Below are 23,283 nucleotides of genomic sequence, written 5' to 3' on the forward strand. Positions count from 1 at the left end.
AAGGTCTGTTTTCTTACAAATGTATGATATTTAAACTATATAATATGTTTATTATTAGATGTCTTCTCTCATTTCATCTGTTTTATATCTCATGACATAAATTTTGTTTAATTATTCGTTACATAGTTTAACTTAAATTTTACTCAAATCTAATTTACAAAATTAATTAATTGATTTAATCTTTCTTTTTTTTTTTTTTTTTTGTATTTTTATTCTTGTTTATTGATACATTTATATTTATGATTTTGGTATATTTTTTTTTATTAAAAAAAATTTTAAGAATAAGTTTGTTGATACTATTAGTGGTTTTTCAAAAGAAAAAAAAAATATTTCTTTATATAAATTTTTGACATTGTTATTCGATTTATCTCTTATTTATATTATACTTACATATATATGTTTCAAGTTTGAAATTCGTGTGCTAGCTGAAATTATTCGTCTAGGACAGGTAAAAGAAAGTAGTATACACAATTATGTGAAAGGCAGAGCGGGAAAACTTATTTATGTGCTAATTTTGCTCTATCGCAGTGAACTATTTTTCGTTTCCCCGGTTTATGTTCTATCTTTATATCATTCTTATCTGCATGTACATCAGTAAATTTAAAAGGTCCTAAATAATTGTCGTCAAATTTACCGGTATTTTGATTTTTGATTAAATAGATTTCTTGACCTATAGTCAATTCCACAGGATTAATTTTCTGATCATAATATTTCTTTGATTTTAATTTAGCTTTTTCTAAATTTTCTTTTGCTTGTCTTTTTGTTTCAAGAAGACTAAGTGTTAAATTTTGAACGTGATCATCATACGCGAGAACTTCGTCAAGATAAGAAAATTCCGAAGGCATAAGGGCTTGTTTTCCGTAGACCAGCTGATAAGGACTGAACTTAGTTCCTTCATGTAGACTAGTATTATATACAAAAATTGCAAAAGAAAGCTATTTATCCCAATCTTTAAGATTTATGTAATGTTTAATGAAATTTGTAAGAACTTGATGACTTCTCTTTGATGAGCTATTTGATTGAGGGTGAAAAGCTGTAGTTTTAATTTGTTTGATTTTAAATGCTTTAGCTACTCTCCACATAACTTTTCCGATAAAAGCCGCGCCTTGATCAGTCAAAATAACTTTAGGACAGCCATGAAGACAGATAAAACGTTCTATAAGTGCTTCTGCAATATCATCTGCCATCATGCCGTATAAAGGAATAGCTAAACAGTATTAAGAGAGATCATCTTGCATAGTTAATATATATGTGGATCCATTATTTGAAATCATATTAGGTACTACGATATCCATAGCTACTTTATTAGAAGTGTCTGATGAAGTATCAGTATTTATCATTGGTTATTTCGTTTTTATTCTATCTAGTTTTTTCTTTTGACAACTTATACATTTACGAACAAAATCTTCTACATCTTTTTTTATATTATCCCAGAAGTATCTCTGTCTAATCCTATTATATATCTTAGTCACACCTTTGTGACCTGCGAACGGAGATTCATGATTCTCTTGCATGATTTCTGTCTTCGTTCTTCTGAAGGAATAATGATTTTATCTTTACAAATAGTTTTATTTATTTCTGTTCCTGCAAATACTTGTTTTATAATATTTTTAATTTTTAACCACGAAACGTTTTTCAAATTACTTCTACCTTTTAAGATGCTAGCCGTTTTTAAATCCATTCCTAACATTGTTTCTTTTAAGTGTAAAAATGCTTTAAAATAATTATTCTCAATAGGCAATTCTTGATCATTATTTTGAGTAACTAATGCAAAAACTCTTTTCCGTGTAGTTCCTGACTTAATTACACCACCTATTCATATTTATTTGTCGGAGATAATTTTAATAAACCTAATTCTAATAATTTTTTACCTATTTTCCTAGATACAGTGCCGTCTGCAGAAATAAAACATGAATAATTATCCTTTTTCATCTCTAAATTGTTTCTAGTTTCAATAAAATTGTTAGATTTTTCCGCGATTTATTCACGGTGAGAAATATTATCGATTACTAGCTGTGAATCATTGTTGTTAAATATTGGGGGATTATTATCGATTTGTGTTAGGAGATCATAAGTATCCTACCAAAAACAGATTCTCTGTATAACATCGCGCCAAGTACACGTTTCAAATTTTTTACAAATAAGAAAAAATTGTTTTTTACAAAAAAAAAAAATCAAATCGAAAAAATACCAAGTACTTAAAATATAATTCGAAATCTTGGAAAAAATTTTCATAAAATTGAGAAAAAAATTGAAAAAAAAAATTTTAATGTACTTCGTGTGCGTTATTAAAATGTATTCAAGCAAAATGAATTCCTAGAATTGATTTTGAATACAAATTAATTTCTAATAAAATTAAAAGATATTATTTTTTAGTTTAAGCGCACACCAAGTACATTAAAATTTTTTTTTTTCAATTTTTTTCTCAATTTTATGAAAATTTTTTCCAAGATTTCGAATTATATTTTAAGTACTTGGTATTTTTTCGATTTGATTTTTTTTTTTTTGTAAAAAACAATTTTTTCTTATTTGTAAAAAATTTGAAACGTGTACTTGGCGCGATGTTATACAGAGAATCTGTTTTTGGTAGGATTTGTTTTTTTTTTTTGTCGTGTTGATTGTTAATGGTTTCAATGTATACTATTAAAAATCGACTTCTGATTTAAGCTCGAAAAATTCTTCATCATGTATAGTGCAGTTGTGATATATAACACGTGAGCCTATATTGTTTATGGTATTATTTTGTAGAAACAATAAAATTGTTTGTTAATAATAGTATTAATGTTAATAATAGTATCAATTCATTTTATACTGCCAAATATTATATAACCTGATTGATCAATTTTTATAAGACAAATAGCTGCAGTTGTTAAACAGCAGTTCCCTTTAAAATTAACGGCAATTATATACGTTAATGTCGGAATTTTCTATTAGTAATTGAAAACGTCGAATGGCTTAGCAGTTTATCCTCTCTTCCAGCACCCTCCACCCTGCTTAAGAAATACGATAGATTCTTATAGCTGTGTGTATAAGGCCTTATACTCAACTATAGCACTTCTCATAAAACTTATTCATTCTTATAAAATCTCTATGGGAATTTATGAGAATCTATTGAATATTGTATGAGATTTTCTAAACTGGGCATTTATTACAACTAGCATATGGTTCTAAATACTTATCCTCCCTCCCCTCTGATCCAACGGAATGCTTTTTGTCAGAATCGTAATGGATTATATATATATATATATATATATATATATATATATATATATATATATATATATATATATATATATATTAGAGTGTATGTACGTGAACACAATATTTGGTGAAAGACTAAATCAATTAATCGAATCCGTTTTTCTTTCATTATATTGAAAGTTTCTACAAATTGAGCTTCCTGAATGTCACTACTAAAATTATTATATTTTTTTATAGCTAATAAATTTAGTTATCACTGATAGAATTTGTTTTTATTAAAAACATACATTTGGAGTTATTTTTGCCCCCGAGACAATGAGTTTTGCGCACTTTTACCAACTGCGCACGCTTACCTCACATAACTCTTCAGATATATGCACCAACAATAAAATATATCAGGCCATAATACAAATTTTGTTGCTAGCGGGATTTTTAAAATCGTGCAACGTTATAGAAATTACAAATTTTCCCCTTTATTATATATATATATATATATATATATATATATATATATATATATATATATATATATATATGTATGTATATATATATGAGCGAACGAAACAAGCATTTTTGAATTTTCTAAAATTTTTTTATTCAGTTATTAAAAATATTAATTTTAGAAGAAAATTTTATGCAAACGTATTTTACATTAGTTGAAGTAAAATCTTGTAATTTTTTGAGAGGAATTTGCAGTTCCTAGTCAATTATTATATTTTAATTAAATATTGATGAATTATTTTTCAAGGAAAAATGTAGTCTCTCAAAATAAATTATGTGGTGAAATTCATTGCGAATTAGTAAATATGCACTTAGAACTAGCTACAAGTATACCACTGTTTGAATTAGTGGTATGCTTATAGCCGTTGAAATAGAGATGATCCACTGATTTGCAGTGAATTTCATTAATTTATTTTTAGAGAAAATACTAATGAAATATGTTTTATATCAACTAACATTCAGGCTTGTACTTTTCAATTTTCTAAACTTTTCTATAATTCATATTATTAATATGTGAATTTTTGTATTATTATATGTGTTAATAGTATGTATGTAAATAGCATATTAAGGTGAAAATTTCTCATGAAATTATTATCACATTAAGTGTATATGATTATTATTTTTTAACCAATCATCTATTGAGTTGTTGAGATACTTGATTATATATTTTTCTACTTTTTTTGTAAGAACAATACGTAAGCATTTTTAGCATTACTGGGCCATCGAACTGATTGCACTTTGTTATCATCTATTTTGACCCATTTTGAATTATCCTTAATCATAGCAACATAATGAGTGCCATTATAATCTTCTTCAGAGCAAAATATTGCACTTACGACATTATATGTCTTATTACACAAAGATATCTTGGCTTGTGGTACTGATTTTATATATCCTTTTTTCTTAATCATAGTGTTATTTTTTATTGATAATAAATCTAATTTCACTACTACTATCGATTGCGCGGTATGTAATAGAATTTTTGTGTGTGTTTCTTCAATCTTTTTGCAGTTGTTACAAAATTTCAAAGTATCGAACCAATAACCGAAAGATGAACCAAATAATTCTGGTAAATTGTATAGTTTTTTCTCATCGGTTATAGAAATACACATAATATTTCCTAGTATTTTGATTGAATTAATGTAATTACATTTCTTACAGCGATCCATACATACTTGTTCTGATTGCACTAAATTTCTAATATCATGATTATCATTACATATCGTAGTGAATATTGCTACAGGATCAGCCTCTGTATTAGGACACGTTTGTTTGTACACAGACTTTTTTATGTCACTAGATTTTAAAACATTTTCGTGACTATTGTATACATTAAATAAATCGTTTAAGTTTTCGTTGTTGAACTGATTTTTTGGATCATGATTCGATGCCGTTCTGAGTATTGTATTATTAAAAATACACTGTATGATTGAATTTAAACCACTCGAAATACAATCAGAATTTTCAATACCTCGAAATTCTAATAACTTTTCACGTGATTTTTTTAAAGTTTTTGTTACAATTTCAACAGAATTTTCGTCAACAGCCCAAATTAAATCCCAAACTTTATGCCAACGTATACTAGAAAGTGAAATAGGAGGAAGGTCAGGTCTATAAATTTTTCGTAAACGATTGAATTCTTCGATTGCTAAAAGATTAGCTTTAACTGAATAAGGATCGAAATTAATTAAATGTAATCCATTAAGTTCTGTAACCCGAGAAAGAGCTACATATATTTGTCCAACATTAAAAATACTGTTGCCTGCTTCAGTAATAGCACTTTTGAGACTTAAACCTTGACTCTTATGAATAGTAACTGCGTAACTTAAACACAATGGAAACTGTTCTCTTATGACAAAAGCTCTTTCCAGTAATTGAAATTTAACTTTTGCCCTCTCAATAGTGTTTACTTTACCTGAACCGAAGTCTACATTAACACCTTGTATCTCACTACCATCTATGGATTTTGAGATTGATATAACTGTACCAATGGCACCATTAACTAGACCAAACGTGACATCAATATTTCGTCGAAGCATAACTTGTGCACCAATTTTAATAACAATTGTTCCAGCAAGTCCAGCTGATCGACTAGCATCTTCTTCTATTTTACTCAAAGTGTCACATGCTTTCTTTTTTAATGATTTAGGACAATCGATATAATCATTAGCCTTAAGTATAATTTCTTCAGAAGAAATTTTATTCGTCATTACCGAATTTATTAAATCACACTGTTTACAAGTGGGTACCAAGCAAACTGTATCTAATGGTAATTTTTCAATATAATTACATACTTCTTGCAATCTATCATGGTATGACAATGAAGAATCAATTGTAATTTTTCTTTGTTCTAATAATTTGATATCGTCAACTGTCATTGAACCAACTCGTACTCTAGAGAGTAATTCACCGTAAATTTTATCAGTTTTTTGTCGCATATTGATGGTTAGTTCTTCGTAGCTGAATAACTCACTCCATAAATTTACAGATGTTAATGACCCAATATATTTTTGCGCATCTTCTGACGATAGTGTCATATAACTTGGGTCTTCATGAACAGGAGGAAGTTGGAGTAAGTCTCCGAAAACAACCACGTGTCTTCCACCAAACCAGTCATCAACATTAAAAATTTCTATCAATCGCAAATTTATGTATATTAAAGTTATATTAGAAATCATTGATATTTCATCAATGATAAATAATGTAACGTTTTTTAATTGATCACGTAATACTTTTAGTGCATTATCTGATAGTTGTTTATAAGACGGTGTAAAACCGTGTTCAACTGGCAATTGAAATACTCGATGTACAGTAAGGCCATTGATATTAAAAGCTGCAATACCGGTTGGAGCAGTTACAATAGTATCTTGATTCATTTCTTCTTTCATCCAACGTTTAATTACATTGATCAGAAAACTTTTTCCGGTACCTCCTTCTCCACTGACATACAATCGAATTTTTGTATGGTCAGACATTACTTCGTTTTTAATTTTTTGAAAAACTTTAGTCTGATCAGCGTTCATATTATTGATCATATCGGTTAAGGTATAGTTATTATCTTGTCTTTTTGCTGCCTCATCTAGAATTAGTTCTTTAGCTATTAAATTCATTTCAACATCATTACAATCTGCTGATTTACTTTTCGAATCTTCATCATCATTGTCATCCTTACATTTATTTTCAATTTGGTTTTTTATATAATCTAAACCTTTTTGAAACTCTTCAGTGTATTCATGATATGCTTTAGCTTGTTCGAGTATATGTTGCTGATATCTAAATGATTCAGCGTAAGTTTCAAACCCATTTTTCAAATCTTCTGTGTCACGCCATGGTTAAAATAATAACAACAATGCATAAAAGTAATTTTCTGATTGATTAGCAACATTATATCTGTAATGATTGATTAAATAACCTCGCGTCCTTCGTTTTAAATATAACGATGGACCTATTTCGTAATATTCAGTGATATTATTTTTCGGCTCAGTTTTAGTCGTGTCGTACCATCTAGCAAAATCATACAAACATACACTTTCTAACTCTTTAGGGCGATTAGGATAATAATTATCTATCCATGAAGGGCAAAATAAATCAGTAGATTTAGGATTAATTTTTTCCAATTGTTCAATTTCATCTTTTGTCTTTAATTTTCTGTTTCTTATCATTCGAACATCCAACCATCTGATAACTGTGTCTGAATCTGTTCCATGCAAAGAAATACCCAGCAAGGTGTCAGCAGCTTCTAGAGCTCCAATTTCTCGGTGATTTAAACTACGAAATCCTATCCTCCATAAAAGCTGAGGTAGAGTTTTAGTTGACTTATTTTCGTCTACTGTTTTCGATTTAGATGAAACAATTTCATCGATTGTTTCCGATGTTTTAGCAGTTTCTGTTTTTGTAGCATATTTAGTCACATAATGTGTCAGTAAGGTCGATTTTTCTCCAATAAATTGTATATCCATGTTTCCTCCCCATACACATAAAATTGAAGGATTATAATCGTTAATGTTAGCTTCAATATCAGTACGAGGAAGATCATAAAGCCGACTTTTGGTTCTTAAATTTCTACGCCCAGCAACCGAAGTAGCAACGTCACGAAGTACAAAATGTTCGGTAGTAGGTCGTGGAAATCCAAATCGACAAGATTTAATAACTCTGCCTGATTTTGGTTTTTTCGTTCGTAAGCAATAACTATTATGATGATGTTGTTGATGTGTAGTCACACGTCTGTGCAGTGTTGGAGAAGTTCTTTTGTTAGGTAATTTACAAGTTACATATTTCATTATAAATTCAGCAACTTCTTCATTTGTATTTAAACCAATAATTGGGGCACCTTCCACCCAAATTATAAGATGAAAATGCTGAATTCCTCTACCTTGATATTCCCTTCGCCAAAAGTAATGACTTATTCTACCAAGAGGTTGGCTATCTGACAGAATAAAGTCAAGAACAGCTTGAAATTTATTGTCTATGAACCTTGATACTGATACTGGATCTGCTGCAATCACTGCGCTAGCAGATAACTTGTCTAAACGTGGTGCATTTACTTCTTTTACATATTCTATTAGATCATCCCAAAGCCATTCAGCAGGACTTACTGTCAAAAACCATGTTGCAGGTCCATAATAACGTGACATACAATGTAAATTATTTTTAGGTTTACTCCAAAATTGTTCTGAATTTCGAAGTCGAGCTAAAAGGGTTGTTAAATTCGCTTCAAGTTGACCACTTTTTAAATGTTTTAAATAACCTTCAGCTGTATATTTTTCACGAGGGTTTGTAACATTCAATGTATGAAAAATACCTTGACCGAGTTGCCGAATATTAGAATCATTCAATAAATAAAAAAGATATTGTTGATTTAAACGAAAACGGGAATCGGCTGACATTAATCTTGCTTTAATGTATTAAAAGCAGTTATAGGTACTTTTCTGTCTTCATTTTGACCATTTTTACCATAAGGATATAAATCTGGAAAACACTGTAAATCGAGTGTTTTCATTCGGTTATCCAATGCTTTATCATTAACCTTCAACATTTGATACATATTCGTTGATGAGTCGTTAATTCTTTTATCATGAAGAGGGTATATAGTGTATTGGGCATATTGCGATCCATCTGGATCTGATACTGGAGTTAACATAGCTCGTTGTCGAGTATCTTTACTTTCCTTAATTTCAACAATGTTTTCATCCATATTTTTATCGTTATTTACTGATAAAAGTGAATTGTTATCGCAGTGATCTCCAATAATATTTTCGTGTTTAGATAAAGATAGTTTGGTGTAGCTATGATCTTGATCTATATCACTTCGTATTGATCGTAATGAATTACTATAGGAATGATCTTTAACAACTTGTATTGTTGATAAAGATATTTTTCTATTTTCATTGATATCAATTTTTTCATTTTGCTCTTCTGCTCCAATATGTTTGTTTTTTGTATTTATACGGTCATCGATTGCCATTTCTTCTTCACCAGCATTTTCAACACTCACATTAAGTTCAGAAGTTTTAATGTTTTCAATATTTATTTCATTCACGTAATTTTTATCGTCACTAGCTTCGATATGAAATTCAATATTTTTCTTATCTAGCCAATCACGTAAATTATTGGGACATTCTGGTAATTTGATTTCAGCATAAAGAGGATTATTCTTCTTTAACCATATCAATGTTTTAAAAAGTTTTTCTAAGTTAACCAAATTTTCCCATATGGTTTTAGATTTTGTAGGTATACTACGAACTACGATGTATAATTCGTGATTTATGTTTATTGGATCTGTCGTTGAACAAATTCTTTTTAACGTTTCTTCTATGGGTAAAGGAAGATGAAATATTTGACCTTTCAGTTTCTGTATTTGCATAGTATGCGGTAAATTTTTTTTAGCAACTGTTCCTAACCTTTGAACTACTTGAAACGATTTCGCTCGTTGAATAAGAATTTTTTCTAAATCGTTTAATGTAACTAGTTCATTTGGTATTGTTCCAACATACATATTATTTAATATACAAGTCGGAGGTAAAATTTTTAAACGAATTTTTCTTGAGCAATAAACACAAATAAAGTTACTGTTTAGATTCGGGTCGTGTTCATTAATGAAATTAGTTAAATTATCCCATATTTCACCTGATATGGGATTACGCATTTTACTCAGATCAATGACATTTTTTATAAAACATAATTTTTGACAAGATATACATTTGTAGCGCGGTAATTCCAAGGACCGTTTTGTAAAAGCTATAAATGCTGATTTAAATTCATTCTGTATTTCATCTTCGTTCAAACATGATTCATCTTGTTCTTTATCTAATAAATCACCTTCTTCTTTCATTTTATTCATTATACACATTAAAAATTTTAAGTCTCCAGTTTCTAATGCTCTATCTAATTTACTTAATTTATTTAGAACTTCTCTCATTGTATATATAAGTCGTTTAATATACCTTACAGAAGGAAAATGAGATGATAATAACTCGATACTAGTGAATTGTGATTTACAAAAACTGAAATCTTGATAACAAAAGTGGTAATGACCTAATTTATCAACTGAGTGATTCAAAAATAATTGATTTAAAAATTGCATACAATTATTTAAATTTTTCGTTTTCAAGCTTTCCAGAAAGTTTTCATATTGTTGATATACTTCTACTTCCGAATTTGTTCGACAATAGTTGTTGCAATGCCATTTTTTTTCAACTTTTTTATCTTTTATCAATGGTAAAACATTCACAGATTGACCTAATAAATTAATGGCAATACTTTGGTTCTGTAAATTATCAAATGAATATGATGTATCATAATAGTATGATTCAGTGGATTTATAATGAAGTGATTTACCACACATATTTTTGTAATTGTCTACATCTTTAGTTGAATTAGGATCCAAATTTAAAAGATGGTATTCGGCTTTATTTTTTAATTTTTGTATCGTATTTCTTAATGTATTCATGTAATTTTTCCTCTGACACATACACCATTTAATAATCAATTGAGCTCCCAAATACTGTTCAGCTGAATTTTCTATGTCCATGGCTAAAACTAATCGCTTTATACACTCGTCAGTGGATAATTTCATTTTTATATAACTTTTCTTCATATCATTCCTACAATATTTTGCCACAATTTTTTTCGCAGCAGTAACTTTTTCTTTTAATGAAGTTTTATTAATTGTATTATAACAATGTTTACTTTTTTGTCTCTTGAATTTCTTTTTGTTTATAACAACGTCAGTTGTTGCTACGAAATTTTTTGTGCAATAATTTTGACTAATATTAACAATCGTCGACTCTGTGGCAGTAACTTTATTAAGAAAATCTGAAGATTTCAGCCCTACAGAAATTAAATTGTCTCCGCTTTGATTGGAAATAGGTTCTGTTCGTACTATTTTTCTTTTAAATCAAATGAGTCACTTTGTTTATTATCTAATAATAATTCAGACAGATTAGTTTTTGAAATTTTTAAATGTTCTCTACGAATACGAGAACGAAGAGCTCTACTTTCTGCTATTTTTATTTGATTTAGAGTTTTATGCCCTGATGAATCAGTATTATTAATAGTTGGGAATGATTTTAGCACATTCGTTTGAAATATTGTGAATAAATGTGAACGCATAAGACGATGATCATAGACAATATTCTCTGGCTTTTGTCTATATAATAAAGATACAGCAAATGCAATAGCAAACACACCACAGTCACTACCATTTGGTTGGTTTTGTACTTTAAGATACACAACTGATGATGCTAAATTGATGTCTAAGTATGGATATAATTTTTGTAAAAAAATTTTTTGATCATTATCTAATGAAAATTTATTCAAAGAATCATATACATAAATTTTTTTTGTGTCATAATATGTACATATCCAATGTTTATCATTGCTGTATAATATTTGAATGTGTTTTTCAAGTCGTGGAACAGGTACAATTTTCTCAGGTCTTGCTAAATATAGTGTGTCACGATGATCATAATTTGAACAACTAGCTAAAATTAATTTAAATTGATAGATGTGTTCATCTTGTAATTGATCTCCATTTAAAACCATATTTAAATACTTTTCATGTATTAGCGGTAAAGTTTTCTTGTTCTTAGTTTTTCTACGTTTTGATGGTGCTAATTCTTTTAGTGCGGTAATTTCTATTTTTTTTTTGAGTGAATTCCTTAATGACTGTTTATTAAAATTTAATTGTTGCTGAAGTTGACAGTTATTGTTTGAATTTTCATCTTTGATATTTAAATTCGGATTAGATTGCTTATCATTTTTGTGTTTAGAATTATTATTGTTTTTGACCGATTTATCTTTAATATTAAAATTTTGAGTGTATTCTTCATCACTACTAAAAATTGGCTTCATTGATTGATCACATTCATGAATTTTTAATTTTTTTCGTTTTGAATTATTACCGTTTTTGACCGACTTATCTTTAATATTCAAACTTTGTCGAGATTGTTTATTATTACTAAGAATTGGCTTCTCTGATTGATCACATTCGGGAATCTTAAATTTTTTTCGTTTAGAATTATTATTGTTTTTAACCGATTCATCTTCAATAATCAAATTTTGCTTAGATTGCTTGTCATTATTAATAACTGAATTCATTGATTGATCATATTCATGAATCTTTAAATTTTTTCTTTTAAAATTATTTTCTCTTTTGATCGATTTTAATGTATAATCACTGCCGATTTGTTGATTACATTCATTCGTAATTGTTGAACAAACTCTATGCGTACCTGGTTTTGTAATTATCTGTGGGAAACCAGAGATAATCTTTTTATTAAATATTCCAATCAAATGTGGACGCATTTTACGATGATTATAAAGAAAATTACTTCTTATTGGCCACTGGCCTAAAGCTAAAGACGTAGCGAATGCTATCGAATAAACACCACAGTCAAAATTATTTGGCTGCGCTTGTACATCAGGGAATTCAATCGTACTATCATTAAATACAAATTTGGGGTAAAATCTTTCTAGAACAATTTTATGATTATTGTGAAGAAGATTTTTTTTCGCTGAATCGAAAATATAAATTTTTTTTGTATCATAATAGCAGCAAACCCAATGATCAGTACCGTATTTATCATTTGCATTATAATCATACGCCGTATCACGGCTATGCAGTATATGAATATGAGCTTTATTAGCATCTAATTCACTAATTAATTCTGGATGTTGAACGTACCAACTTTCTAAAAATAGATACCTAAATTGTTTGTGAAGAAGGAAAGCAAAATAATCAATATGATGATCTTCTAATAAACCATTATTAATTATAATAGAAAAATCTTGTTGATTCAATGGTTGCATGGTTTGTGAAAAGGAGTTGGAAAAATAAAGATAATAAATAAAGTATATTTGTTAAATATCAATATTGCTTTATTATTATTGTTACAATAAAACAAATTAGTTGAATAATTAAAAATAAAATAAATGTAAAAAGATTATTTTATTAAATTAATTAATTAAATCATTCACGATTAATAAAAATGTGTGTGTTCAGTCACGAGCTTGATTAATTTAAATCAAGCTTCGTGCATTTCCGCTCGGTTCGGGAGAAGCCGAGCTCGCTACTGACTGAAGGTCAGAATAGTGCCGGGTCACTCGCTATTTGGGCCCGGCACATACAATTTCTAACTCAGGATCGTGTCAAGACGTCCTGAGAACCCGCTACAAGCTGACCAATCACAAAATTCGTTTTATATTGGTCAGCCTATGAGAGAGCTCGCTATCAACTGATACCTGTTGGCGCGCTTTCAAGCCAATAGGAAAATTCGTTATATGCAGCAAGGCTGCCACGTCGACACGAAGCTTCTCGACGATTCAACGACGCTACCATTATTCATTCTACAACTATCTATCTGTCTAACCGCTTAGCTCAGAGATTCTACAACGTGTCTTTGCTACGTGCAACCTCGTGCTTGAACCGCTTCGCTTATTAACTTGTGTGAAACTAAATCAAATCGCTACGCCAAATTATCCTCAATACTTAGACAGTACATCAAGTCTGCTATTTATTGAGAATAAATAAATTGTTCTTGTGACGATAATTAATTGTGATTTAATTATCATTGAAGTAACCGCTACTGACCACGTGTCAATTTTTATACGTGAATAAAATAACTGAGTTGCATTCGCTATCGCGTATAAATTTATCTAGTCGCATTCGCTATTGTATATATTTCTCATAATTTTAAGGTGTAAATCAATGTAAATAAATCTATAATTTATTTTATAATAAAATCTGTGTAATTTTTTAATTGTTTAGCAAAACTCGCCTAAACCAGATCCATTAGTTTATTCGCTCATTTTACATTTTGGTCCTTCGAGCCGGATCTGGCGAAATTTAAACAATTAAAAAATTATTTTAAATTAAAAATCAAAAAAAATTGTGAGAAAAAAAAAAGTGTAGTGTCAGTTCTGTGTCGTGAAAATCGCTAAGTGCCGTGGGCATTGCTGAGCACTGCTAGAGTGCTGCCCAGGGTGATCTATTTTACACACCGGTGTAAAAAGACTTTTAAACCAGAAAAAATCGAAAACTTAGCGTCGGTTTCACGTCATCGCGTCCATTTTGTGTGCCACGTATTAACAAGATGGCCGCCGAAGCTCAAATCGCTCTTCAAATGCAACGCATCGACACGATGCGCAATATGTCCAACCGCTTGACTGACGCTGTACTCGCTACCCAAGGTGCCGCCGCCATTGACGCTGAACTCGCCATCCTGACGGATTTGTGGAACCGCTTCAATTCGACTCACGAGAGGCTATACGAAGACGTACCTGAGATCATTACCAACGAATATCATACAGGTAACGCTCATGAAACCGCTAACGTTGCTTATACCTCTCTTAGAGTGAGACTCAGCGCTGCTAGACCCGCTCCAGAACCTGCTCATGAAGTTCAGCCCGCTAATCATGATCAGACCGCTTACTTTGGTGGAGTTCACAAGTCTAACTTGCCACAAATCAAGCTGCCAACTTTCCAAGGGTCGTATGACGAGTGGGACTCGTTCAAGGACTTGTTCACGTCACTAGTCATCAATGAAGATTCGCTGACCGGGTCGCAAAAAATGCATTACCTGAAGACGCAGGTAAAAGGTGAGGCCGCTGCACTACTCGCTAATCTCTAGATCACAGATGACGCTTTCCAACCCGCTTGGGAGTTGCTGAATACTCGCTACACAAATCCACGTCGATTGCTCGATATGCATATCGATGATTTGCTGGATCGCCAACCGCTAACGTCACACTCTGCTGCCGATCTGGATGCGCTTCTACTCGCCAACAAAAAATCGCTAGACGCTATCGCTGCATTGGGAATTCCAATTGATTTGAGAGTGGAATGGATGGCTTCGCTTGGGTTATCCAATGAGTTTCCCACTTACCAACAGCTGCACGATATGCTCAAGGCCAAGGTTCGTGCGTGGGAAAACTCAGAGATTGGCGCGAAAATAACCTCTACGCAATATAAGAGTGCTAGTGAGAGACCATCATCACCAAAGTCTTACGCTAAGTCAGCCGCTACAACCAAACAAGTTAAGTTTGTGAGCAATAAATCCGCTACTCCTGCCAGATCAACGCCATCTACATCCACTGGTTCTGCTAGTTACGTCGCTTTCACTCCTAAGGATCGTACGAGTGAACCGGGCATGTGCCCAATCTGCAAGGAGAAGCATTTCGTTCTCTTTTGCCCCAGCTACCAGAAGGCGTCGCCACTGAACCGAAGAACGATTGTTCAGCATTACCGCTTATGCTTCAACTGTTTGGGACGCCACCGCTACGCTAATTGCAGGACTAAGCAGAAGTGCCGCCATTGTGATCAGCCACATCATACGTCAACTCATCTTGACGATGGTGCTGCCGCTAAACCAGCACAGGACGCTCCTGCAGCTGACCCAGGTAACAAATAGTTCCAATTTTGGTAACTTTTGGTTTGAATTCGCTAACTTAGTCTGCTTTCAGCTCATTCGCTCAATGTTTTACTCGCTACCACTATTGTTAAGTTGAATTCGCTAACAGGAAGTACATGTACAGCCCGTGTACTTATTAATCAAGGATCGGAGTTATCCTTCGTGACGCATTCGCTAATCAAGAAGCTGGATATTCAACTCAGTAAAGCAGCTGTACCATTACGTGGAATTGGTAATGTGTCAGCTGGGCATTCGCTTGGGTCATGCAAGATGACGCTGCATTCGCTACACAACAACGCTTCTATTACCATCCAAGCTCATGTGCTTGCTCTATTGACTGTAAACTTACCGTCATTTACGCTAACTAAAAAGAAGAAATGGCCACATATAACTGGGCTACAACTCGCTGATCCAGACTTCTTGACATCACGACCTATTGACATCATTCTGGGTGCAGCACCAGCTGCACATATAATCAACGCTAAAATACGAAAAGGAAGTGACAATGACCCAATCGCTCAGTCAACATCGCTTGGCTGGATCATATATGGATCTGTGGACACCGCTACATCAAAATTGACCGCTTATGGTCATCATGTCGCTGTTGATGATCAACTACAAGACTTGTTAAGCAAGTTTTGGTACCAAGAAGAGCCACAGACAGAATTCGCTACACGCTATACTGAAGAAGAAGAAGAGTGTGAACAACACTTTGTCAATACACACTACAGACAGTCTGATGTGTGACAGTGACAGTGAGAGCCAAGATGTTCATGCAGAAGCTCTGGCTGCAGAACTTTGACTGGGATGCTACGCTATCACCGTCGCTTCTTCAAGAATGGAATTTGTTTCGAGATGAACTACATCAGATCTCGAAGATTCAGATACCTCGCTGGAATCATGTAAAAAATGGTGTATCAATCGAATTACATGGATTCTCTGACGCTTCACAACTCGCTATGGCTGCTGTAGTTTATCTAAAAGTTACTGACGCTACTGGAAGTTCCAATATTTCGCTAGTGTGTGCCAAAACACAAGTTGCGCCACTGAAGCCTATAACTATACCAAGAATGGAGCTCAATGCCGCTGTCTTACTCGCTCAACTGGTACTCTACGTCAAGAAGATTTTGAAACTTGAAAACGTTCCAGTTTTCATGTGGACAGACTCCGCTGTATCCTTAACGTGGATACGAAACAACCCAGCTAGATGGAAAGTCTACATTCGCAACAGAGTTACCAAGATTCAAGAATCGCTACCAAGTGTCAACTGGGATTTTGTTCCTGGGAAACTTAACCCAGCTGACTGCGCTTCAAGAGGTCTAATCGCAGCCAAACTAGAACAGCATTCGCTATGGTGGACGGGACCAAAGTGGCTCAGTCAATCAAATGATAACTGGCCATCTTTTGCTATCCCTACGCAGACGGTATCACATCTTGAAGAACGTCCAGGTCTGGTTTTTACCATCTTCAAGGCAGATTCACACCCGCTATACACGCTACTAGAAAAATTCTCTAAGTTGTCACCATTACTTCGCACGCTTGGAATCTGTCTTCGTGCCATCGCTAAATTTAAAAAAGTGCCACAGTCCTCACTGGACACACCACTCTCTACAGTTGACCTGGAACTCGCTAAGACTTTGCTGATCAAGTATACTCAAAGTCAGTACTATTCGCAAGAGCTGAAGCTATTGAAAGATGGTGATTCTCTACAGCGAAATCATCATCTCGCTAAATTGATTCCCTACGTCGACTACAACGGAGTACTCAGAGTCGGCGGTCGCTTGAAGAATTCGCTGCTGGATGATGAACAGAAAAATCCAGCCATTTTACCAAGGTCATCACGCTTAAGTACGCTATTGATAGATCATTCGCATCAAAGAACATTCCATGGGGGAACTCAATTGACTCTCGCTGATCTACGGAGATCTGTCTGGATAGAAGGTGGTCGAGTTCCAGTCAGATCACATATTCTTCGCTGCGTCGTGTGCACGAGACATAGAGGTGTTCGTGCACAACAATTAATGGGACAATTGCCATCTGCTCGTGTAAGACCATCTAAAGCATTCTTACACACTGGAATAGACTACGCTGGGCCAGTAACACTGAAGACTTTCCGAGGTCGAGGTGCCAAACCCTATAAAGGATGGATCGCTGTGTTTGTATGTCTCGCTACGTCCGCTATACACATTGAAATTGTCACCGACTACTCTACTGACGCTTTCGTCGCAGCATTTAGAAGATTCACTAGTCGAAGAGGCACCTGCAGTATCCTATACTCGGACTGTGGTACAAATTTTGTAGGAGCAGACGCCACGCTAAAGAAAGAATTCGCAGCAGGATCGAGGCAACTAAAGGAACTTCAGTATTTACTCGCTACAGATGGCACAGACTGGAAGTTCAACCCACCAAGCGCTCCTCACTTTGGTGGCAAGTGGGAAGCAGCCGTAAAGTCAATCAAGTTCTATCTCATACGAACTATTGGTGAATCGCTATTGACTTACGACCAACTCGCTACAGTCTTAACACAGATTGAGGCTGTGTTAAATTCAAGACCGATCGCTCCTCTATCTGAAGATCCTGCAGATTTAACCGCTCTAACTCCTGGACATTTTCTCATCGGTGAACCGCTTATCGCTGTACCTGGGCCCTCGCTACTGGAAAATAGTTCAGCTGCGTTGTCACGCTGGCAACAATTACAACAAATGTTCCAGAGATTTTGGAGTAGATGGTCATCAGAGTACCTGCAACGTCATCGATCTATTTCGAAATGGCATAATCCGCAAAACAACATCAAAGTGGGTTCATTAGTCTTGTTGACTGATGAAAGATTCCCACCATCGAAATGGCCGCTTGCTCGAGTACTCGCATTACATCCAGGCAGAGATGGCCTGACTCGAGTAGTCACGCTGAAAACCGCTACCACGGAACTTGTACGACCAATCGCTAAGCTGTGTGTACTACCAGTGCACTCTCCAGAAGACAATCCAGTCGACACAGTCGCCAGCGCTGGGGAGAATGTTCAGTCACGAGCTTGATTAATTTAAATCAAGCTTCGTGCATTTCCGCTCGGTTCGGGAGAAGCCGAGCTCGCTACTGACTGAAGGTCAGAATAGTGCCGGGTCACTCGCTATTTGGGCCCGGCACATACAATTTCTAACTCAGGATCGTGTCAAGACGTCCTGAGAACCCGCTACAAGCTGACCAATCACAAAATTCGTTTTATATTGGTCAGCCCATGAGAGAGCTCGCTATCAACTGATACCTGTTGGCGCGCTTTCAAGCCAATAGGAAAATTCGTTATATGCAGCAAGGCTGCCACGTCGACACGAAGCTTCTCGACGATTTAACGACGCTACCATTATTCATTCTACAACTATCTATCTGTCTAACCGCTTAGCTCAGAGATTCTACAACGTGTCTTTGCTACGTGCAACCTCGTGCTTGAACCGCTTCGCTTATTAACTTGTGTGAAACTAAATCAAATCGCTACGCTAAATTATCCTCAATACTTAGACAGTACATCAAGGCTGCTATTTATTGAGAATAAATAAATTGTTCTTGTGACGATAATTAATTGTGATTTAATTATCATTGAAGTAACCGCTACTGACCACGTGTCAATTTTTATACGTGAATAAAATAACTGAGTTGCATTCGCTATCGCGTATAAATTTATCTAGTCGCATTCGCTATTGTATATATTTCTCATAATTTTAAGGTGTAAATCAGTGTAAATAAATCTATAATTTATTTTATAATAAAATCTGTGTAATTTTTTAATTGTTTAGCAAAACTCACCTAAACCAGATCCATTAGTTTATTTGCTCATTTTACAGTGTGAATAAAATTACATATATTTCTTCAAGATTTAGTTATATTAAAGAAAGACTTTAATAAATTGACTATTTTTGAGTCGCACAGCAGACTATTTTTAAGTGTCGCACAGCTGACAATTTCAATTGAGTCGCACAGCAGACTCTTTTTTTGGTGTCGCACCGCAGACAATCTCTTTAAAATTAATATTGAGTCGCACAGCAGACTCTTTTCCTTGTGTCGCACCGCAGACAATCTCTTTAGAGTCAATATTGAGTCGTACAGCAGACTCTTTTTCTTGTGTCGCACCGCAGACAATCTTTTTAGAGTCACTATTGAGTCGCACAGCAGACTCTTTTTTTGTGTCGCACCGCAGACAATCTCTTAAGAGTCAATCAATATGTTTGGAAAGATTTCTTTCTATTTATGAAACTCTTGAAATCAAAGAAAAATAATGATATATTTAAATCCAAAATTGCAACTTAGTTGCAAATGTGTTTGGATAATTATAATAATTATTATTCAAAATTAGTAATTATATGAATAACAATTATTAAAATCCAAAATTTCAACTTAGTTGTAAATGATTTTGGATGATTATGATTATTATTATTATTCAATATTAATAACTATCAGAAATTATTAATATGGAATACGAATAATGATAATTGTAATGATAATTTTAAAGATTTACGATTTATTTTTCACATATAATAAAAATATTATTAATGTAGAGTCACAGGTTAGAATACTGTGTTGTTGTTTGTAATTAACGTTGTAACTAACTATAAAGGTCATTTTCATGAAAACACTTATCGCAATCATGGCGGCTGCACTTGTCCGCCGAACGTTTTAGGTCAATTTGGAGTTAAGTCTTGGATATACTTTTGACTGAGTAACTTTTGTATGGAAATTTGTGTAAATTGATAGTATTTAATGTTTGTTCCACCTCAAGATTACAAGTAATCTTGAGTAAGTTGAAAAATAACTACTCCTAATTAAACAAACAAATTACTGTACAGTAATGGTAAGAATAATTAATGATATTTCGTTCAAACAAAATCAACTGATTATTCTGATTAAATTAATAGACCATAGACTACCAATCACCATGCCACGATATTATGATAACTGACAGAAAGAAAAGACATTTTTAGATAGACTAAAACCGAAGTCCAATAAAAGCCCACTATAAAAGTGCACACACCTTCTCAAATTTTGGCCACGATCCTGATAGCCAGACTTTTTAGTCGAAGAGTTGATGTCAATTAGTTGCGATCAAGTTGACGACAACTTATTGATAACTTTCAGCTTTTGCAACTGTTGACTACAAGTTATTACCAACTTTATGAGAATATTGGAGGCAACTTTCGGTCAATTGACGGAAAAACCGAATTGCCACCAAGGGAAATTTGCTACCCGAATTCGCCGCCCATTTAACAGCAAAAGTTGGAAAGAAAAATTTGTAGTTAATTTTTGCTCAATTTAGAAGTAACTTTTTACTAGAAGAAAAAAAATAGTGTTGTTCATTTTTACCATTTCAGAAGGTAAACAAAATTTATACATAAAAATTTCTGCAATTTGAGGGTATAAAAATATCCTATCAAAAAGAGAATAAGTCAAGTTGACAATAAATAGATGTAAAACTTTGCCTGAAAATTGACGAAAAAATTTTTCTAATCGACTTTTGAAGTAAATTTGAATTCTAATTTGGGTAGTGAACTAACATCAAATTGTACAGCAAGTTGTAAATAAATTCTCGGAAAAAGCGGAAAAGTCCGAAGTTGACGGATGTTTGACGAAAAATTCACGAAAACTTTTCCAAGTAAACGTTTGCTAAAGCAAACTCTGCTATTGGGGGTGTTATGTCCTGGGAAGTTACTAAACTCGGAGCTGACGCCACCTTCCGGACAGTGGGCAGTTCGTTGTCACGTGGGACCAATTTTGAATTTGAAATCAATTAATAAAATGCTTGTTAGCGATGATGATGATTATTATTAGGATTAGTATGATTGCTATGATTATAAATATTTAATCAAATAATGAAATTATGGATAGGGATATTTTTAAGAATTTATTTATTATACGAGTTACTCTTCATTTAATGTACATATATATCTGTATAACTGTTAACTAGAAAAGGAGCTATTCATGATTTTTATGCGCGTGTGTTATTTAGGTTTTAGGTATCGGGTGACAGAAAACGTTCCAAAACCACTCAAACTAATTTAACTCAGACTAATTATTCATGAAATGCAATAAATGTTGTAAGATCTCAGTATGTAAATTTTCAATGGAATTTAAATGCGCGCCTATTTATGTATTTTAATTTCACTAATTGATTAACAGATGGAGACACCTGAGGCCACTGAGGACATGACACAAAGAAACTTCCCTAATAGCCACTTTAGCTCGAGATTGACAGTAATTTAACATTGAAACTGCCTGAAATTTGCTACCCGAATTTGCAGTCAATTTGACAGTAAAAGTTGTAGAGAAAAATCGCGGTAAATTTTTTCTCAATTTTGGAGTGACTTTTTATTAGAAAAAACAGTCGATAATGTTCATTCTTACTATTTCAGAAGGTAAGCAAATTTGATTTAAGAATATCTATAATTTGAGAGTAAAAAAATACTTTACAATTTTCGGAGTCAAATCAACGATAAGTTGATATAAAAATTTACCTAAAAATTAACGACAAATTTTTTCTAGTTAACTTTTGAGGTGAATTTGCATTCTTATTCGGGTAGTAAATTTACTTCGAATTATATGGTAAGTTGTAGACATATTGTCGTAAAAAACGGAATAGTCCGAAGTTGACAGAGATTTGACGAAAAATTTAAGGAAACTTTTGAAAGTTAACTTTTGCTAAAGCAAACTGTGCGATTAGTATGCTATTAGGGTAGCCATTTTAGCTTGGAACTGACAGTAATATGACAACTGAAATTACTGAAATTTGCTGCCCAAATTCACCGACAATTTGAAAATAGAAGTTGGAAAAATCAACTTAATGTCATTGTCTGACAGTAACACTTGTAGTTAAATTGAATTCAAGTTACAGACGATTTACTGTCGACTTAACCTTAATTGTTTGCTCTCCAATATTTTGCTTTAAGTTGGCTTCAGAATACGGTAGGAGCTTGAAGTTAACCTACAGTTAGGGTGGCTATCAGGGTAAGTCCTGAGCAAATTTACTAAGGACTTAGTTTGGCTGAACACGCCTAGTATGTTACTTTGATATGACATGCTGTCGGTGGCGGCAAAATCAAAAATATCATGATAGAAATTTAATATATGATTTATAGTTTGTTTATGTTTGTTTCTTTCAACAGTTATATATAAAAATACGAGAAAATTATTCTTAATAGGCATTAAAAAGCAAATGATGCACAGTTAGAAGAATAAAATGGAAAAAATAAAGAAAAATAATTTTTTTTTTTTCACCAGCTATCGTCCCTAAACTAAACTTTATTGACAGCAAGTGACGACAATGCTTCAGCTCGTTACTAAAATGACAGCAACTGTACCGATTGTCAGTTGATCCCTGATAGCCACACCTTGCTCAGCAAGTTCTGTAGTGAAACATTTTCGGCTGACTTTTAGCAAGCCTTGGCTGGATAATACTTGGGTGCAAGTTGATGCAAATCAACTGCCGTCGTCTGAATGTAATTTGACAGAAAAACTTGCCGTCAATTTGAAGTGAAACTTTCAATCAGCTTAATGTCATTGTCTGAACGTAACACTTGTAGTCAAATTGAATTCAAAGTACAAACAATTTACTGTCAACTTAACCCTAACTGTTTGCTTTTTACCATTTTGCTTTAAGTTGGCTTAGCTAGAATTTAACTTGCGGTTGTGG

General features: G+C 33.1%; 1 protein-coding gene across 1 annotated transcript; it reads left to right on the top strand.

The window, feature by feature from the left end:
- The first annotated feature begins 14,294 nt into the window (after positions 1–14,294).
- On the top strand, positions 14,295–14,831 carry LOC106694087 (uncharacterized). Its single transcript, XM_053737004.1, has one exon. The coding sequence runs from the start codon at positions 14,295–14,297 to the stop codon at positions 14,829–14,831; it is 537 nt and encodes a 178-aa protein (XP_053592979.1).
- The last annotated feature ends 8,452 nt before the right edge of the window (positions 14,832–23,283 follow it).

The sequence above is a fragment of the Microplitis demolitor genome, chromosome 2 (assembly GCF_026212275.2).
Source record: "Microplitis demolitor isolate Queensland-Clemson2020A chromosome 2, iyMicDemo2.1a, whole genome shotgun sequence".
Lineage (NCBI taxonomy): Eukaryota > Metazoa > Arthropoda > Insecta > Hymenoptera > Braconidae > Microplitis > Microplitis demolitor.

Excerpts from the sequence above, each read along its gene's own strand:
- LOC106694087 (XM_053737004.1), top strand. The coding sequence starts at position 14,295 with ATGGCCGCCGAAGCTCAAATCGCTCTTCAAATGCAACGCATCGACACG.